Source organism: Enhydra lutris, unplaced genomic scaffold (genome assembly GCF_002288905.1).
Source record: "Enhydra lutris kenyoni isolate GAN:26980312 unplaced genomic scaffold, ASM228890v2 scaffoldscaffold1, whole genome shotgun sequence".
Taxonomy (NCBI): Eukaryota; Metazoa; Chordata; class Mammalia; order Carnivora; family Mustelidae; genus Enhydra; species Enhydra lutris.
This window is the reverse complement of record NW_019154085.1, coordinates 28,976,303-28,996,070: the sequence shown is the minus strand read 5'-3', so window position 1 is coordinate 28,996,070 and position 19,768 is coordinate 28,976,303. Positions and strand designations below refer to the sequence as shown.

The following is a 19,768-nucleotide window of genomic DNA, read 5'->3' as shown; positions in this document are numbered from 1 at the left end:
AGGCGTTCCTGAAGTTGTGTCTGACATAGCACGGAGCCTGCGTGTGGTGACTGCGCAGCTAACGGGGAGAACTGCAGTTGCGGTTGTTCTAGAATAGCCATTCTGTTCCTCCTTATTTTGTGATGACCCCGCAACTGGGAGAGTTGACCTCAGCCAAGGGTGTTTGGGAGATGTTTTCACCTCCTAGGAGAAAGTACGGGGGGGTGGGAAATGGTGTCTTTTCTTCTGGGTGTTGTCAGACATGGATAAGGGGCCCAGAACGGCTGTTGCTTCCCTAGTACATGAAGCTGACACCGGAGGAGAGTAGAGGGAAGAGAATCAAGGGGAAAATGTATCAACGCCACCGGATTAGATCAGCCAGAATCAATTCGCTGGTTAAGCAAATTGGTAAGTCTCCATCTTGTTTAAACCACTTTGGTGTTTGTTTGTTTGAAGATTCTATTTATTTAACAGATAGAGAGAGACAGAGAGAGGACAAGCAGGGGGAGCAGCAGAAGGTGACAGAGAAGCAGGCTCCCAGCTGAGCAGGAAAGCAGGGCTCGATCCAAGGACCCTGGGATTATGAGCTGAGCTGAGGGCAGACGCTTAACCCACTGAGCCACCCAGGCTCCCTTGCTTAAGCCAATTTGAATTGAGTTTTCTATTACTTGTGTCTGAAATCATCCTGACTGATACAGCCTGCCCTCTGAGAAATTTAATCTCCATTAATCAGAGTCTCTTCAGCACCCCCGGGGCTGTGTCTAAATCCCCATGTATTTTTGTAAGGCTGAGCAGTGGGGGGTGAGAATAGGTATTTGGTCTTCAGATGTCATCTTTCCACCTAGCATCCACTGAAGCCCCCATCAAACCATCTGGTCTTTAGTCAATGGACTGTACAGGTCATTCCCATCAGCTCTCTCTCCTTCTACACTTCTGTCCCACTTTTGGGCGCACTATAAACATTCTCACCGTGTGGATGCCATGCTGGGTCACAGGAAACCGTAAATGATTTTCAAAAGCTTGGTTTCCTCCTGCATTGCTCTTGGGTGCTAAGATCATTCTGCTGCTCTCTTACTGTGCTGGGTTTGGGGGAGGACTGTAAGGTCCTCTCTCCCCACATACACCACGTAACCCTTTCTACTCTGGATTCTATCAGGGGGCCCAGACCACCCTCTGCTCTCAGATCCCACAAACCAGCCAGGGGGAGGGGACAGAGGGCAGAGCCCTCCTTCCTTAAGAACCCACATGTGCCCACACTTGCTTCGCATCTGACCCTTGTCTACCTGCCAAACCAAGAGATCTCTGTCTCCTCTTGGGGCCAAGGAAGTCTTAATCTAACTCCTATTTATTCTCCTAACCGTTTTGTGCTATTTGTCCTGCCTGTTCTATGGTTTCTTTTTTCTCTCAATTTCTCCCTTTTTTATTTATTAACCCTGTTTGTTTTCTTTTAGTGCTTTTTCTAGACATAGCATTCGTGATTAATATATCAAAATCTATAGCTAATCAAGACCTAAAATATTTCCTTCTTCCCAGATAATACGAGGATCTTCAAATGCTTTGAACACTCCATTTTCCACCACCTTTGATTTATGTCATGGTTGGTAGTATTTTCATTTTAACCCCACAGGACATTATAACCATTCTCTCTCTTTTTTTGCATTTATAATTAACTTACATTTATCTACATTTTTACCCCATTCCTTGTTGTTTATACCTTCTTAAGTCTCAGATCTGCTGTGTAGGATCACTTTCTTTCTGAAGCATGTTTTCTAGAAATTTCCTTTACTGAGGTGATGAGGCACCTGTTTTTGTTTGTCACAAAACACAGTTCTCGTCTTCTTGCTCGGTAAATTTTCTTTTTGTGTAACATTATAAGTTGGAAGTTGCTTTCTTTCAGCACACTAAGGATATTCTACTATCCTCTGGGTTTCTCCTTTTCTATTGAGAAGTCAGCTGTTAGACCATCATTTCCTTGAAAGCATAGTTGACCCTTGAACAAGATGGGTTTGAACTGTGTAAGTTCAGTTACTTGTGCATTTTTTCAATAAATATATTGGACAACTTTTTGGAGATTTATGACAATTTGAAAAAAACCTCACAGACAAGCCACATAGCCTAGAAATATTGAAAAAAATCAGGAAAAGTTAGGTATTATTGTAAGGATAGAGTAAGGTTTCCAGTCAACGGTAGGCTATTAGTAAAGTTTTGGGGAGTCACAAGTTACTCTCAGATTTTCAACTGCACAGGAAGTCGGTGCCCCTCACTCTGGTGTTTTTCAAGGGTAACTGTGATTTTTTTTTTCCTCTGTTGCTTTCCATTTTTTTCTGTTTTTGGTTTTCTGCAATTTTTACTATAATGTTCCTATATGTGAGTTTCTTTCATTTGTCCTACTGGGGACTCATAGTCTTCTTGAATCTGGGGATTGGTATTTGTTGATCATTTCCAGAAAATATCAAGCAATCTCTTCAAATAGCGCTTCTACCCCATTCTCTCTGCACTCTTCCTCTGAGACTCTATTTAAATATGCTTGAGAGGGTGCCTGAGTGGCTCAGTGGGTTAAGCCTCTGCCTTCGGCTCAGGTCATGATCTCAGGGTCCTGGGATCGAGCCCAGCATCGGGCTCTCTGCTCAGTGAGGAGCCTCCTTCCCCCTCTCTCTCTGCCTGCCTCTCTGCCTACTTGTGATCTCTCTCTGTCAAGTGAATAAAGAAAATCTTTAAAATAAATAAATATGCTTTAGACGTTTCTGCTTTAAGCTCTATGTCTTTTATTCTCTTCCATATCTATTTTACATATTTTTAAACTTTCTGCCTTATACGTATCATAGGGAACTTCTTCTGACCTGACATTCAGTTTTCTCTTCAGCTGCACTTAATCTGTTGTGAAGTAACATTTATTAAGTTTTTATTTTCACTTATGTGTCTTTCATTTCTAGAAGTTCGGTCTGCTTTTTTTTTTTTTTAAGATGTTATTTATTTATTTGACAGAGAGAGACACAGTGAGAGAGAGAACACAAGCAGGGCGAGTGGGAGAGGGAGAAGCAGGCTCTCTGCTGAGCAGGGAGCCCGATGAGGGGCTCGATCCCAGGACCCTGAGATCATGACCTGAGCCGAAGGCAGCTGCTTAAGGACTGAGCCACCCAGGCACTCCAGTTCTGTCTGCTTTTTTAAAATTTTTTTCATTTATTTATTTAAGGGCAGGGAAGGGCAGAGGGAGAGAGAGTCCCAAGCAGACTCCATGCTGAGTGTGGAGCTCAGAGCTGGATCCCATGACCCCGAAATTATTACTCGAGCTGAAATCAAGAGTCAGCCACTTCAGCAACTGCACCACCCAGGCGCCCCTAGAAGTTCTGTCTGCTTTTTAAAAGAATCTGTTATGCTGCTTTTCTTAGTTTTCTATTTGCTCCAACTTTTTCAAACTGCTCACGTTTCATTAAACAAAATGAGCATATTGTTGCATGTGAAGTGTCTGATAATTCTGGTTTCTGAAGTTTTTTGTTTTTGTTTTTGGTTTTTTGGGTGGGTTTTCTGTTTGTTTGTTTTTTTAGATCTTATTTATTTGACAGAGAGAAACACAACGAGAGAGGGAACACAAGCAGGGGGAGTGGAAGAGGGAGAAGCAGCCTTCTTGTTGAGCAAGGAGCCGGATGCAGGGCTCAATCCCAGGACCCTGGATTAGGCTCAACGACTGAGCCAGCCAGGTGCCCCAGGTTTCTGAAGTTTTTATGGATTTATTCCCCCTCTCTGTCTTTTCTGCTGGTTCTTACAATTCTTGGTGTATCTCATTATTTTCAACTATGTGCTGGATATTATTGGAATAATCCGTCACTTTGAAGGAGCGTTCTCCAGAGAACATCTGTGTTTGCTCCTGCCGGGCATCTAGGGCCATTACTGATTCAGTAACACCTTAAGCCAAGTTCAAGGTTTGACACTCTCTGAACCACTCAGTTGAGGAAAACCTTGTCTGTAAATCTAAGTAAGAGCCAATTTGCTTCTGGATTACATTTCCTCTTGAGAGTTTGGTCCTTCAACATCTTAAGTTTTTTTATAGACAGGATCTCCTCTCATCCTCCCAGCTTGTGGGGGTCCTGGACCCCCATCGTCACACATAGCTCTTGCTAAAATTGGCAGATGCCCTAGAATGGAGCCCCTTCTCTTTTCACTAACTTCGCCATGTACCCTCATTTTCCTTTCAGTGGGACCTAGCAAGTTCTTTACTATCTTGTCTTTTCAGAGCTTTTAAGAACCTGCTGCTTATATTTTATCCAGCATTTTGGGTTGTTTTTGGTGGGGTATGTTTTCTGAATCACCTCGCCTGTCAAAATTCCTAAATCTTTTGTTTCAGTCAAAGGTATTCCCTTTCTTCCCAGAAGACCTCACTCGAAACTGAAAAGTCAGAAGATGTTTTTCATTGCACTGAATCATTTATTCCCTGAGGCAATAAACAAGGACACACCAAGCCTGAGTGAGAAAAGGTCTGTCAAGCAGAAGAAAGCACCCTTCAATTTGGCTATTATTTCAACATATTTTTCTGTCACACGTCTAAATGGCTGAGCCTGGTGCCAAGCACACAGTTAGGGTTCAGTAGAGTTGCTCCTGTCATTATTATCTCAATATCCAAACTCGCCTTCTTTAGGAAAACTTCCTTCATTAATCTCATCCCATTCCAATTCTTCCTTTATTGTACTCTCTCCAAGTGTCTTTTCAGCCTGTTGATTTACTCTAATTGCTTTTTCAAACATGCACTTTTTCTTGGGAAAGCGCGGTGACTGAACATCATTCCCAGAAGCCTTTGAAGGTGTCGAGATCTTGTTTCTTTATTGACTGATATCAGAACTCTTTCGGTTACAGGTGACAGATGACTCAATTCAAACTGCATTAAAAAAGAAAAAAAGATTCGGGGCTCCTGGGTGTCTCAGTTGGTTGAGCATCTGACTCCTGATTTTGGCTCAGGTCATGATCTCAGGGTCATGAGATCAAGTCCTGCATTGGCTCCTAGATGTGCGTGGAACCTGCTTGGGTTGATTCTCTCTCTCGTTTTCCCCCCTCCCTGCTCCCCTCCCCATTTGCACTCTTTCTCTCTCTTTTTAAAGATTTTATTTATTTATTTGAGAGAGAGAGAGAGAGCACACAAGCAGGGGGAGTGGCAGCCAGAGGGAGAGGGAGAAGCAGATTCCCCACCGAGCAGGGAGCCCCATGTGGGGCTCAATCCCAGGACTCTGGGATCATGACCTGAGCCAAAGGTGACACTCAATCCACTGAGGCACCCAAATGTCCTCTCTCTCTCTCTTAAAAAAAATTATATTGGTTAATGTAACTGAAAAACCCAGTGGTAGGTCTTCAGGTACAGTTTGATCCAGGGGTTTAGTATATATCAGGAGGACCTGGTCTTGCTCATCATCTCATGGTTCTTTTGCCCTTTATTTTTCCTTCATTTTCAGGCAGTTCCACTCTGCATGGTAGCAGGACCTCCACACTCAAATGCTTAGCTCCAAATCCAGTGGAAAAATGCTCCTGTTCACTCCAACAAAAGTTCCAAGATTCACCCCTATTGGACTAATTCGGTCAATGTCCCTTTCCCCATAGCTAGGGGAATGTGAGGTGCTGATTAACGAAGTCTGAATCGGAGGTATATTTCCCGGAACCCACAGTTAAGCCCCTCTGAAACCGATGAATTTTGAGATTGGAGGAATTGTGGTTTCCTGAAGGAAAACCTGGGGGCTTGCCAAAAGAAGGGTAAGTGGATACTGGGCAGACACAAACACCATCTGTCCTCTTCAGTCTCCAACAGCTCACAGAAAAAAACTCAGGAACGGGGCCCTTGGGGCAGAATAAACTGCCTTAACGAGGTGCTGGTTCTTTCCAGGTCTTCGGGACACTAACATAGATTTCAGCACACGCAGAAAGGACGAGAGCTGGAGTGTTTGGGTGACTGACCTGAGGGCTGCTCTCACGGCCTCCCAACCACCCTGGCACAGTGGGAGCCCATTTGTAATTTATCAGGCTACTCCCCTTGGCCTTGTTGAGCTGTTTTTCTCCCTCTGATATAAAAATAACGCTTAAACAGGATCCTGACCCCATGTCTCAAGCAAATCAGCTATCTAGAGATGGCAGCCAGATTCTCCCTAGGGTCAGGGTGCAGGTCCTTATTACACCCAGTTTTGAGAGCGAGCCAAGAAATAGGATTTCAAGAAATATGATACCATGACCAGAGACGAAAAGCAAACACCCAAAGAGTATTTATTTCCCAGCCAAAGCCAATACCTTCTGCTGATTCGTCCTGCCAGAGATAATGGGTCAGGCTCCTCTGGCAGTGAGAGCAGGTGTGGGAGATCTGAGAGGTAAAGGGCAGGGGCAGGGCAGAGAGCTCCTTATTTATTTATTTATTTATTTATTTAACAACTGGAAAATCACTATGGGCGTAGTGTTGAGCAGGGCTGGGGTCTGCCCCAGCTGAAGCCCTCCTCCATCCCCAACCTCGATACCACTATCTCGTGGTGACGGTCAGCACGCTTTGCACCTGCCCGCCTTCAGAGCCTTGTAGCTGGAGGTCTGCGGGGACAGAAAGCAGGTGGCGAGGCCATAATTATAGTAACCACTTACCGAGCACCTCTTACATGACGGGCCTGTGCTTTATTTACAGTAAGCTTTGGGCTTAAGAGTGTGGTGCCGGTGTCCAGAAATACTGGTTTTGACTCTGAGCTCTCCATCTCACTTGCTTTGAGGTTCTGATCAAGTTAATCTCTTTATGCCTCGATTTTCTCATCTGTAAAATTTTAGCCATACGTGTATAATAATATTAATATATATTAAATATTTCAAGCCTAAATAACAAACATATAATCATATTTACCACCCAGGGTGGGGAGGGATTACAAAAGATGCACACAACGTGTTTTGCAGTTTCTGGTAGGTTTTAAGTGCTACGTTGAAGGAGGGTACCTGTGTGGCTCAGTGGGTTAAGCCTCTGCCTTCGGCTCAGGTCATGATCTCAGGGTCCTGGGATCCATCCCTGCATTAGGCTTTCTGCTCAGCGGGGAGCCCACTTCCCCCGTCTCTCTGGCTGCCTCTCTGCCTACTTGTGATCTCTCTCTCTCCCTGTCAAATAAATAAATAAAATCTTAAAAAAAAAAAGTTGAAGGATCATTATATACACTTGTCATTTCTAACCCTACCCTGATCCTATAGCATAAATGCATTAGCTAGACAGGGGCTTGGTTTCTGTAGCAATCTGTCAGTGGTTTAAGCAAGATGAGAATTTATTTCTCCTTATAATATGACAGCTCAGAGGTAGGCAGGCCATCAAGGAGGAGGGAGTGGTTCTGTCATTTCCAACCCACATCTTCCCTCATCAGTTCAAAGGGTGCTCCATAATTGCATCATAATTCCAGTCAATAGAAAGGAGACAATCTGCCGCTTCCTTCTGGGTCATTCTTGAAGTCTGCATATAACGCTGATGCTCAGATCCCAGGAGCCAAGCTGAGTCACACGGCCATACCATCTGCAGAGGAAGCTGGGAAATAGAATCTTGCACTTAAGCTAAAGTTGTGGGGATTACTCATAGAGGGTGAAGAAGGAGAGAGTAGGTACTGAGTGCCAGAGCCCACAAGCGAAGGACACAGTCAGCAGCCCTGGAAGGGAGGCATCCGGGCCCGCACCAGCTCAGAGTCCAGGATCTCCGAAGGACGAGGTGTGGATGGTATCCTACAGTCTAGTGACAGATAATAAATAAAAGGCAGATAATCCACTCCTCCTACTCTCCATAGACAACAGTGGAGGAGGAACAGGATAAACTCAGTGAAAACACCTACTTGGATAGACCCTTTTATTATGTTATAGTGTCCCTCTTCATTTCTTACTATAGTCTGTGGTCTAAAATCTTGGTTGTCTGATATGAGAATGGCTACTCCAGCTTCCTCTTGGTGTCCGTTAGCACAGTCAGTGGTTCTCTACTTCCTCACTTTCAATCTGGAAGTGTCTTTGAGTCTCAAATGAGTCTCTTGTAAGCAGCGTATCGATGGGTCTTGTTTTTTATTTATTCGACAGAGGTCACAAGCAGCCAGAGAGGCAGGCAGAGAGAGAGAGAGGAGGAAGCAGGCTCCCCGCTGAGCAGAGAGCCCGATGCGGGGCTCGATCCCAGGACCCTGGGACCAGGACCTGAGCCAAAGGCAGAGGCTTTAACCCACTGAGCCACCCAGGCGCCCGATGGGTCTTGTTTTTTTTAATCCATTCTGATACCATGTGTTTTGATTGGAGCATTTAGTCCATTTACATTCAGAGTAATTATTGAAAGGTATGAATTTAGTGCCATTGTATTATTATCTGTAGAGTCACTGTTTCTGTAGATTGTCTCTGTTCCTTTCTGGTCTCTGTTACTTTTGGGCTCTCTCTCTCTCTCTGCTCAAAGGGTTCCCTTTAATATTTCTTATGGGGCTTGTTTAGTGTTCACAAATTCATTTAGTTTTTGTTTGTCTGGAAACTCTATCTCATTCTGAGTGACAGCCTTGCTGGATAAAGTATTCTTGGCTACATCTTTTCCCATTTAGCATGTTGAATGACATCATGCCAGTCCTTTCTGGCCTGCCAGGTCTCTGTGGACAGGTCTGCTGCTGGCTTTATGCATCCACCCCTGATGGGCATTAGGGAGGGCACCTGATGTAATGATCACCAGGTGTTGTACGCAACTGATGAATCACTAAATTCCGCCACTGCAATTAACAATACAGTGTATGTTAACTAAATTGAATTCACACACACGATTTAAAAAAAAAATTTTTAAATAAAAATTTCTTTCTTGGAACAAGAAAGTAAAGCAAACACCCAGCAGTCACCGGGTCTTGTCAGTTACCAAATCCAGCTGGGGAGGCATTGCAGACCTGCTCCCCCACAGAGGGGTAAGTTCTTGGGTGATGCCTCTGGCAGCCACTGGTTCTGCCCTCTGGAAGGACCTCCCCTTTCTATTAGCCTATGTGGCATCTGGTGTTGCCTCCTGGGAAGTGATCCCTTACTCAAGATCCTCTACAGCTGTACCAGAGACCATGTCCTTGCAGACCATGTAGCTTCTATAGACCTCTTCCTGCCAGCGCACATCTGGGAGGCCGATCGAATCAGCTTTTGGTGACCATGTTTGTCGTTTCTTTGCCGATACAACACCCTCAAAATCTTTTAAAAAGATTTTATTTATTTATTTAAGAGAGGGACAGAGAGTATGAGCTGGGAGAGGGAGAGGGATGAGCAGACTCCCCACTGAGCAAGGAGCCCAACAGGGGGGCTCCTTTCCAGGACCCTGAGATCACGACCTGAGCTGAAGGCAGACACTTAACGGACTGAGCCATGCAGGCATCATCACCCTCCAAACCCTAAAAGGCTACTGACTGGTTCCATATTTGAGTAACCACAGCCAATGGTCTCACAGAGCCATGATTTCTGTGCCTGATACTCTGGACGTGGTGTACCTTCTATTCTCTCTCAAACTGCTGGTGGCTGTCTTGAGGCCAAATGAAAAAATACGCTTGGCTGTGAAGGGAGCCTCCCTTATTCTGCCCACTGGGCCAGCTCCCATGGCTGCTGAACACAGTGTGCTTGAGAAAGGTTTGGAACTACTGGTACAACCCCGGCTAAGGCTGCCTCTTCTAAACCACCTTTTATATCCAGCCTGAGAGCATCTCTCCTGTAGGTCTTTGCTAGTAGTTACAAGCAACAGCCAATGCACACTAACAGTCTGAGTGTTTCCTTCCAGTTTCTGTGACTTACAGGCTCTATTATGGCATTACAGATAATGGTCACACCAAATGTCTCGCTGTAATATAACAAGGGTCACCACCTTACCAGCGGACAGTACTTTTCTTGGCTATCTGCTGCCCAATCTCTAAACCAATGTCACTTGTTTTGGGCTTTTTAGAGCAGTGCCACTTACAGATATTAATTCTGTATTCATTAGGATGCACGTTTGGTTGCTGTACCAAAGACCCAATTTAAGAATGATTTAAACAAGAAAGTGTATTTCTCCCTCATATAAAATAGTCCACAGACAGTCTAAAGCTGGTAGGGTGACTTTGAAGCCTTTAACAAGCATCTTCCATTTTGGGTACAAAATAGCTGCCCTAGACCCTGCCATCACAGCAACCGTCCAGCCAGCAGAAGGGGTAAAGGAAGAGAAGGAACCTACACCTCTTTCTTTTAAGGACTGATCTGGAACTTGCTCACATCCCTTCTATTCACATCACTTTGGCCAAGATTAGTCACAAGGTCTCATTTAGCTGCAAGGAAGATTGGGAATCTGAGTCTTTATTACAGGCAGCCACTCACTCTCCAGCTAACATTCAAGCAGTTCTACTACTAAAAGAAGAGAAAAATAGATAGTGGGAGGCAACTGGCAGTCTGCCACAGAATGTTTTATCCTCATTTTTCATGGGTAGAAACAGGCTCAGAGCAAACAAGCAATGCTTTTTAAGGTCATATGGCAAACAAACAGCAGAACATGAATTTTAATCAGGTCCATCTGACCGTAAAACAGGTTTTCCATCACATCCAGCCAACATATTTTGGTCATCAAGGTGCCCACTGTTTACTTGAAGATACAGAACCTTTGCACATGGATAGTTATGTAAATGTCAGCTCTGTGTACCCTGAGATAGGCACATGGAACCTGCGCTATAGGAAGACCAGTGCAGTGAGAGTGATGCCATCAGGCAAGACCGTCCTAAAGAAGAACCCTCCTACTGGCCCTGTAGAGGGAACAGGCCTGAGGTACAAGGGGGATGGATCACCACTGGAGAAGGCAGTGGTATGATCTGCACCTGTTCTGTATCTGGTTTGATAGTGAAGGTGTCCTAGAGCTTAAGGATAGGGGGGTAGGTAGAAGCTCTCCAGGTCCAATTCATCACATCTCTCCAAGGATGGTACACTTGATCCTTCCACCAGTTGAGGCGTCCCCTTAGCGGTGCCTTAGACATTCCATCATCTGGGACAAGCCGGGAACAGGCTACAGGGATCCCGCAGAATGAGAGCTGCACTCAGCCCTGGTACTACCCAAGACACACACAGAAAGGCAAAGCCCCTCCCTTATCTGTTCTCCACCCTCCCTGGAGGCAGGACAGGGGCTTTGAGGGGTGATGAGAAGTGTGTTTGGTACACTCAGCAAGAAATCCAGTAATCCATTACTCAGTGTCCACTCCAGGGCCCGAGACTGGGATGGAAGAGCCTGGAAGGGGGAGTGGAGGGGCAGGCAGAGAGAGGGGAGCTAGAGCAGCTGCAACAGCATTCCCGATTTGGACGCTGACTCAGGCCCCAGGAATGCCCAGGAAGGGCGGGTGGGCAGCCACCAGAGCCAGGCTGGGATCCCTTGGCACAAGAAGGTGTAGGGACAGCACGCACAGAGGGACGTTGGGATCGGGGCTCCCACACGCTGGGACCTACCACCAAACCACCGGTAGAAACAGATGTCTCCCACCCTGGGCCCTCAGGGCCACTGCATAGCTTCATGACTTCTCCTAGTTTCCCACCTTCCCGGCCATCCCACCCCAACTCTTCAGCAGGGGAAGGGACAGGCTCCTGGGACTCCAATGGGGACATCTAGACACACAATGGCCCTCTCCTGGGACCACCCACAAACCCCTTGGCCCCAGCCTCCCAGCCGACTCCAACTTGCCCTTTTTAACTCCAGCATCACCCACGACTGAAGTTTGTAGGAGTAACAACGGTTGAGCTCAACTTGCCTCCATTTTTCCCTCCTTTGCCACCTGACAAAGATGAGAAGAAACCCAGGACTCCCAGAGCCCACCTCCTCCTACCGGTGCCCCCACCCCTCTCCCCACCCAGGGATCCAAGCCACCTCCCCCCATAGCAACGTCCTTCAAGCTTGTCCTTGAAGACCCAGGAGGGAGCCTAGGACCGAAGCCTCGAGATTCCAGGGGCGCCCCTGCCCTCCCCACCCCGCCACAGGCTCTAGGCAGGAGCCGGGGAGCCTGTGGGGCCCTCCCTCCTGCCGCTTGACACCCAATCAGAGCGAAACTGATCCGGGGAGGGCAAGGAGCCAGCGGCGGGGCCCAGAATAGTGCTGTGTGCTGGGTGTTGCGCACTCAATCCTCACTTGGTCGGGGTTGGCTGCATGGAGCACACGCTGTACCGGGTAGGGGTCCTGGGGGACGGGTGCTGGGGCAGCAGAGGCCAGGGGACGGCGAGCACACCGCTGTGTGTGTGCGCGCACGTGTGCGTGTGTGTGCATGTGTGCGTCTGTCTGTATGGTTATTCTTCGTGTAAGGGACATCTGTGGTTCTGTGTGCATCTGGGAATGGTTGAGTGTGTGGTTTTCTGGATGTGTAGAAGTGTGTGTGAGTGTGTGTGTGTGTGTGTGCGCGCACACTGTGGGGGGTGTACGTGTGTGTGGGCGTGCACACACACACGTGTTGGGAAAAAAAGCTCTTTTGTTGTTTGGGAATGTGGGACATGTTCCCACCACTTCAGGCCTTCTTCTCCCCACAGAACCCATCCTGGAGCCGCGTTGGGGGACCAGAGCATCAAGGTAAGTGGAGCCTCTTCTCCCACTTCCTTTGTCTCCCACCTTTGTGGACCCCCAATCTCCTCTGCTCTCATAGCCCGGCTTTTGTCTATCTCTCCTTTTCCTGCTTTATCCTCTTTTCCCTTTGTACCTCACCTCCTCCTTCATCTCTCAGAAGAAGAAGGGGGACAGATCTAGAATCTGAAGACTGACCCTGGTTCTGACTTTATCACTTACTAGCTGTGTGAACTGTGGAAAGTTGCTTAACCTCTCTGATCTCAGGTCCCTCTTTAGTAAAATAAGGATGATCATTAATACCTCTTTTATAAGATTGCTGTGAGGTTTGAGTGACAAATACGTAGGAGAAAAACCCTAGGGGAGCTTGCAAATATTAAATATTATTATTGATAACATTTTAATTGATTTTGTTGTGTTACTCCCTATTAACCAAACAGGCCCCATTCCCCTTCCAGAGATGAGCTTCCTAGAACAAGGAGAGAACACTTCATGGCCATCACCGGCCATGAGCACTGGCTCAGAGAGAAGCCATGGGAAACAGGGCACCAAGGCCTCGCGATGGACAAGGCAGGAGGCTGTGGAGGAAAGGGAGCTGCTGGGTCTGGGGGAAGGTGAGGCCAAGGCCAGTTCTGGGGGGTCGGGAGTGGGGGGCAATGGGCTGTGCCAGAGCCTCATCTCATAGCCTCAGTCTTTCCAGATGGGAAAGGTCAACTGCATTGCAGAGCCAGGGGCCTGGCACAGCCAACTCAGGACAGACCCACTGGCCTGTGTGACTCTGAGACTCCGCTTTCTCACCTGCAAAATGGGACCGCAGCTGCCAGGCTTTCCAAGGCTGCTGTGAAGTTGACCTGAGCCAGCACATACGAAAGTGCTCCACAAGACAGGCTTACTGTCCTCTGCCCCTCCAACAGATCCAACTGATTCCCAGGCCAGGCCACCTGCTGAGTACGCCGGGCTGGAGACCACATTCCCCGAGGCGACGCATTTGTCCCAAGCTGCTCCCTTGGCCCGGTTGGGCTCCGCACCCACAGAGTGGGACATCTTCCCCTCCGACGACGTAGCCTCAACAGCGGGCTCCAGCACAGATGGTCTGGAGCTAGACCTAGAGTTCCCGGCCACTGGGGCCTGGGGGTACGAGCTGGGCATGGTGGAAGAGAGGCCTGCCTTGTGCCCCTCCCCGCGGGCCCTCCTACCCAAGCCGGGCTGGGACGATGAGCTGCAGAAGCCGGAGGCCCAGGTCTACATGCGTTTCATGCAGGAACACACCTGCTACGATGCCATGGCAACCAGCTCCAAGCTGGTCATCTTCGACACCACGCTGGAGGTGAGGCCGTGGCTCTGCCCCGCTGCCCTCCGCTGGGGCTGCAGTCCCCGCTCACAGCCACCAGGACACCCTGCCAGGCAGCCCCTGAGAGTCCCCTCCCAGGATGCCTTCAGAGCACCCCGGAGGCCAGGGCTGGGGAGGGCTTCCCTAACCTAACTGCCATCCGCCATTTAGTATCCGTAGGGTCTTGGGTCAGTCAATTTACCTCTCTCGTCTCTAAAATAGGGATTGATCAGAAGGGCATGCCACTCTCGATCTTGGCATCATGAGTTCGAGCCCCACGTTGGGTGGAGAGAGTACTAAAAATAATAATAGTAATAAATAAATAATAAAACAAAATGGGGACAGGAATGCCTGCTTTGCCCTACAAGCTTCAGAGGACTCCTGAGACAACCCAGGATAAACAGGAGCACTTGCAAACCCCAGAGTATATGGAAGACACAGCAGGATGGTCTAGGAAAAACAGCAGAGAAATCTTGGTAATAGAAAATTAAGATGCGCTCCAGTCCCTTCTCTTCCACTAGGATAAGCTCCCGAATGCCTGACTCCATTCTCACCGTCACAGAGCACGGGCCGATGTCTCCAGAAGCATGGCATGAGAACCACTCACAGAGCCCTGAGTCTAGTGGTAGATGAGCAAATTTGTTTATTTTAGTAGCTTTGTATTTATTTTGATATGCGTTAGAAAAATACACCCAGAATAAATGCCACCAGTGTAGATGGTATTAGTTCAGATGAGGCCACATGAATCAAAATCAGATTTATTTAGAGAAGGGTATTCTGTAAGTATTATGTAATTAAGTATACCTCCAGTGCTTAGATTAGGAAAAACTAGACGGTGTGTGACTGCCCACACATGGCTTCTGAGTGGAAATGCTGGCTTAGGTTCCCACATCCGGGGGAGCCAGGGGAAGGGATCATGGCCTCTGGCCACCAGCAGCCTCATCTCTAAGCAAGTGTACCTGCCGAGGACCACGTCTAGGGGGCGCCGTAGCATAGGAAAGGCAGTAGAGCTCATGTACTGGAGATCCCTGCAGAAAGCCCCAGGGAAGGCCCCTGGTTGAGACAGAGTACCACTGAGGGGCAAGGAGATCCTCACCCCTCACTGTTCTCTCTGGACCTCAGATCAAGAAGGCCTTCTTTGCCCTTGTGGCCAACAGCATCCGGGCGGCACCTCTGTGGGACAGCAAGAAGCAAAGCTTTGTGGGTGAGGAGGGGCAGGGAGGCAGAGGTTGTGGGGAAGGGAAAAAAGATCCTTTGCGGTGATTCTTGGGCTGAGCTCTGACGCGCCGCAGGCTTGAGCAGACCCTCGGGCGGAGCCCAGCTGGGGGTTGGCACGGGGGACATCAGATCCCGGTCTTGTGGCCTCTAGGCGGGAGACCCTACATGTGGAGTCGGTGTGACTGGCTGACCGGTCCAGCTCTATTCCCATGGTCCCACGTTACAGGTGCTAGACAGGAAGAGAGGAGAGGAAGAGGGAGAAATTAGGAGCATAGAAGGTGAGGGGAGGAGAGAGATGACAGGGGAAGCGTAAAAGGGACAACCTCATTTCTCAGGCATGGGAGGGGGCTGGCCTGCTTCCCTCTTTCCACAGCTCCCACAGCTGTCTCAGTCCTCGGCCTCTGGCAGAGCAGGGAAGGGGGTCTGACCCTTCAGCCTGCCTCTCACCACAAGGCCCCAGGCTGACCCCCGCCCCCCGACCCTGCAGGGATGCTGACCATCACGGATTTCATCTTGGTGCTGCACCGCTATTATAGGTCCCCGCTGGTGAGGAGTGGGCTGGGGGTCCCGGGGGCTCCCATTTGGGCTGGGGCAGAGGTTGGCTCAGGGAGCCTGGCGTCCTGAGGGGCCCATGTTCTGACTTCTGGAGTCTGTCAATGTCTCTAGGTCCAGATCCATGAGATTGAAGAACACAAGATTGAGACCTGGAGAGGTGAGCTGGTGGGGGGCTTGGTGGGGGGACCTGGAAGGGACTGGGGGTGTGTGGGTGAGGGTGGGGCCAAGCACCCGAGGTCGAGGCTGGGCAGTGGGGATTTCCTGGAGGGAGCAAGGGAGGGGTGAGAGGGAGCCCAGGGGACAGGAGGGCAGAAGACCGTCTGGGAGTCAACTGGTGACGGGCAAGGCAGTCAGCTCCCTGGGCCTGACTCTGGCTTTGCCTACAGAAATCTACCTTCAAGGCTGCTTCAAGCCTCTGGTCTCCATTTCTCCCAACAGCAGGTAAGGATCCTCAGCCACCCACCTGCACCTCCCCACAGTCCCCTTCCCCAGCTCCGCAAGTCCGAACTCATGGGCTCATCCTGCCTGGGACGAGGCAGCCTGCACACCCTTTCTTCCTTTTCCATGGGCTGGGGTGGAGGGTGTCTCTCCCCCAGACCCACTGCTCCCACCTCTGCAGCCTGTTTGAAGCTGTCTACATCCTCATTAAGAACCGGATCCACCGTCTGCCTGTCCTGGACCCAGTCTCGGGCGCCGTGCTCCACATCCTCACACACAAGCGGCTGCTCAAGTTCCTGCATATCTTTGTGAGCTGGAGCACAGCCTCAGGGGGTCCCCGAGGGGGTCACACAGTCCTTGGCCCAACGGACTGGGAAGGGGGCCACTGGGAGCCTTCAGGGACCTGCCCCCCACCGATCCCCACCTGTCCCTGACCCACCAGGGCGCCCTGCTGCCCCAGCCCTCCTTCCTCTCCCGCACCATCCAAGATCTGGGCATCGGGACATTCCGGGACTTGGCCGTGGTGCTGGACACAGCACCCATCCTGACGGCACTGGACATCTTTGTGGACCGGCGTGTGTCTGCGCTGCCGGTGATCAATGAAGCTGGTACCTGAACCTGGGAGTGGAGCTGGCTGGGCTGGGGTGGCGGCGGCAGGCAGGGGTCTGGCATCGGCTCAGGACCCAGGGTGGAGCTGGGGCTATAGGTCTGCCTGCTTTGAGTCTTGGACCCATGACTTAGCCTCTCTGTGTCTCAGGCGTCATTTTGAAGCCAGTAGCCTGGAGGAGGTGTCCAGTAATTCCTTCTGAAAGCCAGCCCCTGGCCTTTGCACGGTATCCTGGTCCTGATGTGAACCTCTTCTCTTTCTCTCCCCACCCTCACCCCTGCAGGACAGGTTGTGGGCCTCTACTCCCGCTTTGATGTGATTGTAAGTGTGTGTGGGGATGGGGAACTGAGGGTGCCATGGGGAGAGGCTGTGGGTGCGAGGATTGGTGGAGGGATGTCTGTGGACTTTTACAGGTGTAGAGGGGGCAGCATCTGGGGTCTGGGGTCTGGCTGAGGGGCTGACTCCCATGGCACTTCCCTCCCTGCCCCAGCACTTGGCCGCCCAGCAAACCTACAACCACCTAGACATTAGTGTGAGAGAAGCATTGAAGCAGAGGACACTGTGTCTGGAGGGGGTCCTTTCCTGCCAGCCCCACGAGAGCTTGGGGGAAGTCATCAACCGCATCGTCCGGGAGCAGGTACCCCACGCCTCTGCCTACACGCCCCCAAGACATATGGCCCAGTCCTCATGAGCAGCTCCAGCTGTCCCTACACACCGGGCACCTGCCCTGTCCTCCCATTTCATGGCCATTCCAAGCTCTCGGTGTCCACACTGGTCTGCCACTGCTCTTGCTCCTGGGGCCCCCATGTAAAAGGGACACTTTGCATTGCCCCGAGTGGTCAGAGCCACCCCTAACTGATTTCTAGGAGACACGCTTTTCCTCCCCATTATGTTGCATTCATGCCCCTGATTCTTGGTGCCAACCTTGCTGCCTGCTGTCGCAACACGACAATGCCCAAGCCCTCACTGACCCTCTGTGCACCCACAGGTGCACCGGCTGGTGCTAGTGGACGAGAGCCAGCATCTCCTGGGCATCGTGTCACTCTCCGACATCCTTCAGGCACTGGTGCTCAGTCCTGCTGGTATCGACGCCCTCGGGGCCTGAGAGTATCTGAGTCCTTCCTCCCAGGCCACCTCTCACACGCCGAAGATGACGAAGGGAGCCAGGGGACCTGGCCCCCGTCTTCCCCCACCCCTGTTTGCTGGTTTGGCCCTGGTTCAGGTAGGCTCTACTCTGGGCCAATGGCCTCAGCACCTGTCCATCGATTTTTCGGGGCGTTCTCAGATCTCAGACCGGGGTACCTCAAGGATGGGAGTGGCTCAGCTCATGGCTGAGGAGCCCCGTGAAAACTCCAAGGGTCGGGACTCCCCATGGGGACCCCACTTTGTCCCCATCTCAGCTGAAGTCACAGAGGTCCTCCTAAGAGGGATGGGCAAAGCCTGGGGTAAAGGCAAGGACAGTGCTGTGATTTCAGATGCTCTCGGGAGACTGACTCGCCCTCTCCCAACTCAATTTTCACCTGCTTGGAATTCCACTGGAAGGAAGCAAGTCAATAAATCTTTGTTGAGTGGAATTTCCATGCTCAGTAGGAACTATGCTGACAGGAGGGAGCTTCTCTCTAAGTACTCATCTCAGTAAATCCTCTCAGACTCTTGACTGGTAGCATGCTTGCTAGGGACTCAGACAGACTCCACGTGCTTGGCCATGGATGGCGACACAAGGTTCCCCTATTGGAAAGGCGACCTCCCCTCCCACTGTGTACTCACTGTGTTCCCTTCTCTTTTCCCCACAGGCTTCTCCAGCCTTACCGTAATTGTCCCTGCCCTGCCTATGCTCCCAGAAGCCCTCACGAATGCCCAGTGCACCATGGGATGATGAAATGAAGGAGAACGGCTGAGTCAAGCCTGGAGATCCATGAGCCAGAAGCACTGGGATTATCCCAGGGCCAGCTGCCCTGGGGCCATCCGTGTCACTTTCCCCCTGACCTGGGGCGTGACCAGGCCCAGCGGGGCAGCAAGCCCTTAGCTGTTGGGGTTCACTGCGGGGCTCTGGCTTCCTCAGTTTCTGGATTGCCTGGGAGTCCCAGCTGTTCTCCTACAACCACTAACGTGGTTCCCCACTGCTGTGCCCCTGCCCCCCAGCTCCTCCCAGAATTGTCATTTCAGGGCTGTTGGTGGTCGCCATGGAACGGCAGCCCGGGGTGGGGTGGGGGGTCCTCCCTCGTCCTCATCCCGAGCACCAGCAAGTGCTGTTCTCAGGCCCTTGTGTTTGGATCACTGAGGATGAACCCTTGAGGAAGCATAAATGGAAAAAGAACAGCCCATGAACTTGAATTGTGGAAGTTTCCCTCAGAGAATGCCAGTCATTTGACCCGAACCTATGGCCTGACCTCTGTGCTTTCTGAATTCAAAGACACGAGGGAAGGTCTGTGATGGACACCACGACTGGCATTTCTTTGGCGCATAGGGTGTTAGCCCACTGAAATTCCTTTTTTCATCTTTTATTTATAACAAAACAATGAAGAAGATACGAATTAGTTAATTATGCAGTAAATACAACTCAGTCTACAAACTCATCTGCAGGAAACATAACTTTATTTTTCTAACACTGAATGGAGTTTCTGTGATGAACCCCACTTCACCAGGTGGGAGAAATGAGTCTCAGTCAGTTTGGGGCTCATCCCCCCCGCCTTTTCCTGGGCTGAATCTGGTGGGGAGGGGAGGGAAAGGCTTTAAGTAGTGTGAGACTTTGTTCCTCTGTCATCATCATTCGCGCATGGCCACACCAGCTAAAACAATCCTGTTCCCATCTTGTTGTCACTGGGTTGGTCATGGGTGGACCTGGCACCTGCGAGGTGCTCTCTCAGTCCCTGTCACGAAGCCCCCCTGGGCCTGCCTGCTCCTGGGGTGTGAGGACGTTCTAGTTCCCAGACCTGCACTCATCTGGGCTTCTGGAAGCTCTGCAGAGCAGTTCCAAACCCATCGGCTCAGACCGACAGCAAGTGGTCTGCTTTATTCTACATTTTGCTTTACTTCAGCCTCTACCCCGAAACATAGGGCACAGGGCTCTTCTACTCTTGTCATCTACAGATCTCTCTGGGGTTATTTGTCACACTCCCCCCTTCCCTTC

At 50.1% G+C, this 19,768-nt stretch overlaps 2 protein-coding genes across 3 annotated transcripts in view; one reads left to right on the top strand and one right to left on the bottom strand.

The window, feature by feature from the left end:
* The first annotated feature begins 12,948 nt into the window (after positions 1-12,948).
* Positions 12,949-17,860, top strand: LOC111142413 (protein kinase AMP-activated non-catalytic subunit gamma 3). Of its 2 annotated transcripts, none has more exons than XM_022495485.1 (11): positions 12,949-13,104; positions 13,405-13,817; positions 14,943-15,024; positions 15,526-15,584; positions 15,705-15,750; positions 15,980-16,034; positions 16,213-16,339; positions 16,474-16,639; positions 16,922-16,959; positions 17,129-17,275; positions 17,627-17,860. In XM_022495485.1, the coding sequence occupies exons 1-11, from the start codon at positions 12,951-12,953 to the stop codon at positions 17,741-17,743; spliced, it is 1,404 nt and encodes a 467-aa protein (XP_022351193.1). In that variant the 5' UTR covers positions 12,949-12,950; the 3' UTR covers positions 17,744-17,860. The 2 variants fall into 2 exon arrangements, with proteins under 2 accessions (XP_022351193.1, XP_022351189.1); XM_022495481.1 differs by having other exon boundaries at positions 12,951-13,107; positions 13,417-13,817.
* The window catches only part of LOC111142401 (sterol 26-hydroxylase, mitochondrial), a 43,413-nt gene continuing 38,660 nt past the window's right edge, over positions 15,016-19,768 (bottom strand). Inside the window, exon 10 of the mRNA XM_022495475.1 lies at positions 15,016-15,267. Within this exon, the coding sequence (XP_022351183.1) occupies positions 15,259-15,267 (9 nt within the window). The 3' untranslated portion in view covers positions 15,016-15,258. The remainder of the gene's footprint in view (positions 15,268-19,768) is intronic.

Coding starts and splice junctions, on each gene's coding strand:
- LOC111142413 (XM_022495485.1), top strand. CDS start 12,951: ATGAGCTTCCTAGAACAAGGAGAGAACACTTCATGGCCATCACCGGCC. Junction 16,640..16,921: donor GCCGGTGATCAATGAAGCTG/GTACCTGAACCT, acceptor TCACCCCTGCAG/GACAGGTTGTGGGCCTCTAC. Junction 16,960..17,128: donor ACTCCCGCTTTGATGTGATT/GTAAGTGTGTGT, acceptor TCCCTGCCCCAG/CACTTGGCCGCCCAGCAAAC.